The sequence below is a fragment of the Hemitrygon akajei genome, chromosome 9 (genome assembly GCF_048418815.1).
Source record: "Hemitrygon akajei chromosome 9, sHemAka1.3, whole genome shotgun sequence".
NCBI lineage: Eukaryota > Metazoa > Chordata > Chondrichthyes > Myliobatiformes > Dasyatidae > Hemitrygon > Hemitrygon akajei.
Genome location: NC_133132.1, coordinates 137,994,198 through 138,002,616, shown reverse-complemented (window position 1 = coordinate 138,002,616; position 8,419 = coordinate 137,994,198). Strand labels below are relative to the sequence as shown.

General features: G+C 39.0%; 1 protein-coding gene across 14 annotated transcripts in view; it reads left to right on the top strand.

Annotated features, from left to right (window-relative positions):
* The first annotated feature begins 209 nt into the window (after window positions 1–209).
* Window positions 210–8,419, top strand: part of dnmt3ab (DNA (cytosine-5-)-methyltransferase 3 alpha b) — a 483,274-nt gene continuing 475,064 nt past the window's right edge. For 3 of the 14 annotated variants that reach the window (XM_073057073.1, XM_073057075.1, XM_073057074.1), the window contains exons 1-2: window positions 218–465; window positions 2,946–3,084. In XM_073057073.1, coding sequence (XP_072913174.1) covers window positions 3,025–3,084 — 60 coding nt within the window. In that variant the 5' untranslated portion in view covers window positions 218–465; window positions 2,946–3,024. Of the gene's footprint in view, window positions 466–630; window positions 833–2,563; window positions 2,840–2,945; window positions 3,085–8,419 lie in introns of those variants that run through there. The other 11 variants (XM_073057067.1, XM_073057064.1, XM_073057078.1 and 8 more) reach the window with 9 other exon arrangements.

The following is an 8,419-nucleotide window of genomic DNA, read 5'->3' as shown; positions in this document are numbered from 1 at the left end:
TTGACCTTCACGAATCTATGATAGAGCTTTTATTGCATTGAAATTTAGTTCCTGAGTTCAACTTACTTTGTCCGTGGAGACAGAATGGAAATTAGAATTTTAAAAGTTTTAATTGGTCCGTGAGTATGATCAAATAAATCGAGGAGGAGGTGGGATATTCAGAAGATACCATTAATTTAAAATAATACGGGGGTAAACCGGACACATGGTAGTCAATGAATTTTTATTAATTTTAGCAGGTGATATTGCCAAGGTTGGGGTATTTGTTTACTGATCTCGAGGTCAAGGGATGGAAAAGTGAGAGAGCTGCGTTGAGTAGGTCGGGCTTTAGGACTGCGCGGAAGCCGGGCTCTACCCGGTAGGACTCTGCAGTAAGTGCAGGGGACCTCAAGGAGGCCGCGCCGGCTGGGGAGGACGCTGGAAGAAGCAGCCGAGGGAAAAGGTCCAGGCCTGGATTGGCAACGGGTAATTTACACTCCGATCACTATTAAACTCATCAGCTAATCAATATATTTTCCGATCTTCAACTTTTCGAAGGCGATTGCAAACCAAGAAGCAGTAAAAGATGGTGATGTTTTTCCTTTTAATGGGGGTTGGGTGGGGGTAGAGGTTCCATCAGAGGCTCTCTGCAGATGTGCCCTCCCGTATATTTTAACGATTGTTCACTTTCACCGTGAACTTGGGAGGTTTGGATCGGGAGGAACTGCGTTCCCCGATGAAACGGAGGAAGTGTCCGAGATCTGAAATACTCGTTCAGTGTAATCTGGTCGAGTCCGTGTGTGTGATTTTGTTTTTAAAGGCTTGCATCGAACAAAAATGTAGTTAAGCCTTGGTACGTGTTAGTATTCTCTGCAGCTAAAGCCAGTTTATCATCTGAAGCTTGGCTGTCTTCCAAAACTCCACTACTATGGTCAGTCTCTGGCACATCTACTGCTCGCTTTCTAACAGCACTGGCTGACCAAAATGGCATCAGATTCTCCAGCAGCGCAGCCCATTTGTAGAATTGTGTTTTATTTCCCAGCAATAATAACGATCTCCGAGGATTATTGTTGCGCGAGTGGAATCACGATGGACGTACCTTGCCCCACCTGCACGCAAACCTTGGTGGTGGTGCTGGGTGTGTGTTGGGGCGGGAGGGGGTGTGTGAAGGGGTAATGGTTGCTGATTTAAAAAATAATATACGTTATATACTTATATACATATTCATATACAAATATCTGTCCCCGCTAAACATGTCAGCGCGTGTTTTATATTTTGTTTCCATAATGTCACTTTGATCTGCAACAAAGTGCAGCAGTTGCTACGTATATTACATAATCAAGCCCGAATATCTTCGGTGTATCCCGTTTTTGTGGGCGTTACGTTTCTGGGATTTTTCCTTAAATTTAGTTTGAAAGTTAGTACATTTTTGTGAAAGTGGGTGTTTTTCTTGCAATTGTATATCGTTTATATATAATATATAATGTATACTTTGCCCTGTTAACACGGAGATTGATCCCTGTTTGATGCAGTTAACTGCAAATGACCTGCATAAAAGGGTCATCTGAATAATTTTGGGAATGTCATGATTTAAATGAACCCTTATGTCGTTTTATTTTCGCACTGAAACCGTCTATGAAGGTTAACCTGAAGTTTAAAGTCAGCAGACGCCATGTTAGCGAGCTATTCCCAATGATTCTAGATAAAGGACGGGGGAAAAAAGCAATGGAAGGCTCCAGAAAATCTTTCTCACTGCCAAGTACAACATCACACATGGCAAATGCATCTAGGATTTTCCATAGCAACAGGTGCTCAGTCCATTATTTTGACGGGGCGTTATTTTTCCCTCATCCTCCAACGTTTCTATTATTGTAACACTGATACACAGTAATCAGTTATACTACAGTCAGACTCGCTGAGGTCACCGTTTCTGAGTCAAAACACAGACCAAAGCTCTAATTATTAATCAGATCACAACCCGATGTTTCGAGGAAACAGCTTGTATTCTTATTTTTGTTCTCTGTGTTAACTATGGGGCTCTATTTATTTACACGTTAAGAAATGTTGGTTTCTATTTCAATTACAATCATATTATTTTACTTTGCCAACCCACAGCTGTGGCCAGACAGTTTTTATTCGGGCTGTTCTTTTGAATCGCAAGGATCAACTAAAAAAGCCGAATCGTTTTTGGAAAACACTTAATCCAGTAATGTAATACGTAACACACAATACGATAGGAACACCGGATATTTCAAGGGGATCCAGGAGTATCATTCGACTTTGTTATATATTCAATTGTTCCCACATACTACGACTAGTTTCCGATCGAGTGAGAGAGATACATAAAAATGTTGGACGGGAGATTCTTGCCAGTGAGGTGTAGAAAGCAGGGAATCTGTGCTGATTTGAAGTGTTGCTGACAAGCTTGACAAAGATGAGGGGAAAATGGAAAATGCTGACCAAGCAGAACGTGAGAATGAAACGCCGCTAATAAAATAAAAAAAAAGGAGATGTATTGTATTTGAAAAGGGTCCCTCTCTCCTCTGGCCAAAGCGAGTAAAGCAACAAAATGCGCATTTTGGCACCATGTCAAAACCGCCATGTTATAACAGAGAGAGAAAGAGACGAGAGGGGGGAAACTCATTCAATGTGATAGTGATCTGTTACGGACTTCTTTTTTTTTCCAAGGGGAGACAGATACGACGATAATGTCCGGCCAGTTGTATAACTGTAGGCGGCCTGACGTTTACTGACGATCTGTACGATGCTTATTAGAAAAAAATGGTTGGGAACAACTGTCCATCTCCTAACTGAGCGCCACTGCCTGGAACGGCTATCATTTTCGCTAAGGTGGCAAGAGGCACGGCTGCTAAAATAACTGAAGACATTAAGAAATCACTGGAGTCTTGATTTGACGGTTCCAAAATCATCATTTGCTTTCTCTCTGTTTTGAATTTTTTTTACAGACAAGGGAAGGCTGAAGGACAGAAGGCACTCCTCCGCTTTATTACATCTAAAATATAGCAATCTATAAAATCAGATCCCATGATGCCGTCCAATACCAACACAAACCCTGCCCCGGAAGAAGGAGTTGAAACACAGATGGTAAGAAATTACCCCTTAAAATTTTAGCACTTTGCACTTTATTCTTTGCATTTCTTTGTTGTTCCCGTAACCGGGTTGGTGCAGGTCGGCAGGACCGGGTCCGATCTTCGCCAACTCTCGGCCACGTTCGGGCGAAATCCCCTCGTTTCTCTCCCTGCCTGTCTGAACTCCTTCCCTGCCTCGGGGTTGGGATCTTGCTGAGTGCACCTTGGACATATTTTTTCCCGGGGGGGGAGCGGTTAGTTAGTGGTGATGTCGACCTATCAGGCGTTGCATTCTGGGATTGTCGCATAGCGCAGGCGAAAACATAGTAAGCACCAACTTTGAACTCTTTGCACTCATGGGGTGGGGTGGGTGAGAGGGGGGTGTTGTTGGTCGGAAGGGCCCCGCAGCTCCATCTCTCCAGGGCCGCCTAGGCAGCCCCTCCCCCTCGGGCGGCCCTCCGCACGGCGTGAGGGCGGGCGCGCAGATCACCGGGAGCATCATTTCCACATCAGTGCGCTCTGCCTTCAGCTGGCATCAAGGTCAAGTTCCGCAAGATCAAGCGATCTCGGCCAGGCGGCTAGTGCGTCCAGTTTACGGGCCAGTCATCCCTCTCTTTCTGTAGGGAGGTAGGAGCCTGATGGCAGCGCCAAAGACACTCGGCCGTTCAGCTGATGGGCATCTCCACTGCATTATATCAGCTGGTTTGTTATGGTGCTGATGTGATGTGTCATCTCGTACTGAACAGAGAACGAACTTTCTTTCCACTTTATCGGATGACTGGCCTTGAAACCATTGATTACTTGAATGTAGTTTGTTAAATCACTCTCAAGACATCTGGCTTTGGAAATATTAAACTGAAGGATAGCGCAGTGGGCTTGATGTGGAATGTTTAGCAATCGCCTTTGATCTTGAGTTCAGGATGTAGGCAATATGGGGCGAAAATTGACACTGTTGTTATATAAATCTAGTTCCCAAAGTCATAGCGTAACTTCAAAACAAGAATAAAAACATCGGTCTTTCACAGATTAGTTGAGGACTTTAATTCATCCCCAAATTGATGTGGCTTGCGTAGCTTCTGTTCCCATAAAGATAGTGTTTACCCATGCCAGAATTAGTCTGCAATTAGTCAACAAAAAAATTGGCTTATGTAATAGTGAGTAAACACCAAGCATTTGAAACCTCAAAGTGAGTTTCACTTTCGGCTGGTGTTCATTGCAGCAAATAAGAATGGAGTTCAACAAACAACACCTGACTGGTTTGAATAGCTAGCAGTCCAAGGCCTTTGTTATGATTAAATTCTTGATGCCCTTTAAAACAAAGCTGTCAAATGAGAATCATTGTTTAAAAATTAAAATTCTCAGTCAGTTCCCATCTCTCTTAAATGTGCCTGTACCATAAATAATCACTTTAGGTGGTGATATTCCAAATATAGCCACTGCAAGGTAAGTAAGATTGGCATAGGTCATCATACTGCCTGATTTTTTCCCTCCCATGTCCAGAGATGTTTTATTTCAGCTCTGTATCTCTTTTATCCTGCACTTAATTGGAAGCTCACTGTGAGTTCACTGTGATGCCAGAGTAAGTCTTCCCTCTCTGTCACACATCTTGGTCCAAAAGCTGCATGTTTCTTGGGCAAGCTTTAATGGTATGTATATATTTTTAAATAATCTCTTTGTAAAGTTTTTTAAATGCAACAAGTTCAATCATATCCCTTCCCTGTTGGTTATGATTACACCATTTACAACTATGAAAAAGAAATGGATACCTTTTGAAGTTGCTAGCATATCTGTTTTGTGCTTAATTAACCCTTTTGTCTAACTGTAAGTGGAAATCATTATTCAAGGTTAAGACTAAGAAATAAGACAACTAGTATATGAAATTCCTTGCCATGACTTAATTTGTAGAGTATCTATTCAGTTTTACTCCATTAAGGTATAACATGCTTAACTCCAGTTTTCTTTGACAAGTTTTAAAGGAAAATATGAGTATAAGGCCCTAGGATATTGTGGAAATTTTATCAACTCTGTGGAATCCATAAGTTTAATACTGAATAGCGGATGAATCCCCATCCATAGTGAGGTGTTGCTCCACTCGCTGCATTAACAAGCTATCTCTATTCTTTGTCTGGTTGTCTCAATTTCTTTGATTTTATTTTTGCAATTTGCTGACTGACCTTTGTTTGTCTGTTCATCCATGTTTCTCTCTCTGCCTCCTTTGCAGGTTGCCCTTGTTTTTCTCTCTCATTCTCGCTCTTTCTCTCTGACTCTTTGAACTTGCTCTGCTGCATTTTGTAGGACTATAATTCTTTTTGTAAATATATGCCTTCAATCATGTCCCCTCGTTGTTGTCATCCCGCTTACCATAAAGGAATCATCTATCTTGCACACAATGCTTATCAACACAAATGCATGTGCATTAGCTCAATTGCTGCTGCTATTGTGACATTACAATCACAGCTGTTGCTGTTCCCATCTTTATCACAGTACCATATTACATAGAATTAAAATGTTGCTCTTTATATCAAAAGTGTTAGAAATGACTGATAACTGTCAAAATAAGCTGTTTTATTTTGTGCCACCTTCACTGAATCAGCCCTTCTGGGAAATAATTTAATATGCAAGTTATTCAACACAGATGCAGCCATTGTGATACAAAAGCAGATGATCAGGGCAGTGACATGTCATTCCTTATAGTGCCCTGCCATAACAAAACAGAGGTTGTATACCATTAGGAATACTTTTAAAGTTTTCTGTTAAATTTTGAAAATAATTTTAAGAGTTATTGAAATTATACTGAATGTAACCTATCAGTGCAGTGAAATGGCTACTTCAAGTGGAATTTAGAGTTTTGTAGAATTTTAAGAATTCTTGTTACATGTTAGTATTTAATTTTTGCTGACATAGTCCATTTTTTACCTGTACATACAGTATATGCAATAAAGGTGTGTGGATTGTCCAGTATTGTGATTAATAGACATGCATTTTGCTGATAGTAACATGGGGGTTTCGTTAAAGTCACACAGATCCCATGTTTGTTTGGATTTGTTGTTGCATTTGGAACTGCACTTAAGTTCATACCAAGCAGCAAGTGTAGTCATAGATCTGCTGCATTGATTTTGCATAAATTTGGTGTTATTTTGTATTTAATAGCACCAGCATATTAATTTGTGCTCGCTTGTAACAAGGATCTTTAGTGAAACTTGCAAGTGTGCTTGGTACTTCATGCTGTGTAAATCCTAGCAACTGAATTGTTTGCTGCTAAGTTCCTCCAACACTTTGTTTGTGTTGTGCTGAGTTGTTTAATTTTCTGTAAGAATAATGTTTCATTGATATCGATGGATTTATGATGTCGTTGAAGTAAAATAGCATTGTTTGGATTAGTGAGTTGAATATAGATAGAATTTATACCAGGAAATAATTTTCAAAACTTTGTTTCTCTTAGCTTTGCCTTTTTGAAGTTTCATAAAAACAATTTAGAGGCAGGCCTTCATGTAAAGTTATCGTTTCACAACTTCTAAATGAAAGATTTAATTTTTACCACAATTTAAGTTCAGTTAAGTACTGAGTTGTGATTTTGTTTCCTTGCATTGAAGCAACACTTGTGCAAAGAGATGCATAAAAGAAACAATGAAAGTTGTAACTAATGGCAATGAAACAATGTGGATTTTGATGAATGTAATCTGAAAATTGAAGCACTTTGTAGTTCTAGAAAGATAGAAAGAAACAATTGTACCATGTAAATGACAACCACATTTCGGTATTGGACATTATACTTTTTCAGGCAACATGATTAGTTATTCAACTATAAAATGGCCTTTGGCAGGTTAGTCACTTTCACGAGGTATATACATACATATTTCATGCAGTAGAGTATTTCAGTGATGCCAATTAGTAGTTTGTCTCACCCAACCAGTTGACCACATCTCCCTGACAACCAGCATGCTAGTATTAAATGCATCTGGCTGAAAACTAAGTTTAATGTTAAGCTTGATGTTATGCCCTTGGACCACTTTGACTTGTATTATTTCAATTTTATTTTTAAGAAAGAACCAGCAAGAAAAAGGAGAGTTCATTGATCAGCTCAATTGGTGTTTCTTGAAAACTTTGTAATGACCACCTGAAACAAAGCTATATTCAAATGTTGAAAACTTGATGGTTATAAATGTCTTGTCAGTCATTAATTCTAGATCACTAACTTAAAGTACAAGATTGAATTGAAGAATATAAATGAAATAATTAACTTAGCCAAAGGTATTCACGACTTTAAAAAAAGTGGGGGGGGGGAGCGCTGGGGAGTTTTCTAGCATTTATCTCTCATGCAGTATGACAAAAACATTTGATCTGATCATTTTCCTCTGATCATTATAATTCTCGCTGTTTGTGGGATTTTGCTTTATTTGGCTTTGCTTTCATTCGTATTCCATTATTACGTTATTGGCTGCAAAAGACTTTTATTTCATTTATTAATTCAAATTGGGGAAGTTTCTTTGTGCATTTTGTGAAAAAGGAAACATCTTTGTGTTATCCCAGTTGGAATAAATCAAAATTGTCTTCAAAAGGTTGCTGTCAGATGCAGTGGTAATGGACATGTAATAAAGTTGCTTGCACTATCACACAGGTTTTCATTGGTTGAGAGGATATTGTTCTGTCGTATTCATTGTTATGTTTGATTTTGTTTGGATTCAACTCATGGTCAATTGGAAAGTTATTTTAATCTCACTTGCACTTCTTTATGTATGTATGTTGTAACATTTCAAATAATTTTGATCAAACCAGTTATTTTGACTTTATTACCTTCATGTATCTTGGAAACTTTTCAGGGTTGGTGTGGGATCTATAATGATGGGGAATTCATGCATGAACTAAGTTTTGGAAAATTTTTAGTTATTTACTATAGTCAGCAACAACGACTGGATGCTTGTACTTCTGTTTGGAGAACTTGCAAATTTTCAATTCAGCCTTTTGGTCCAGTGCATGTACAGTAACTCTTTCAATTGTGTTGTGCCTTACTCATTACTCCAATGGGTAAATGAGTCTAGCTTTCCCAATTTAGTATATTAACACACATGTAAATTTTTTTCATCAGACAGAACTGATGAATATAAGAGTCACTGCAGATTCTGTTTGGAATCACATGTATTTCATTTAGCATATCACAATTAATTTCAAATGACCAATGTAAATGCTATCCCATTACGGTTACCATGATGTTTTTACCTCCCTTAGTGCATATTAGTGCATATTATTTAATGTTTCAGTGTAAGTCCATAAGGCTATTCTAAGTGTGCACATTTACAATTTAATCAGCATAAGAAATATTTACCATTACTGAACACAAAGTACACTGCAGA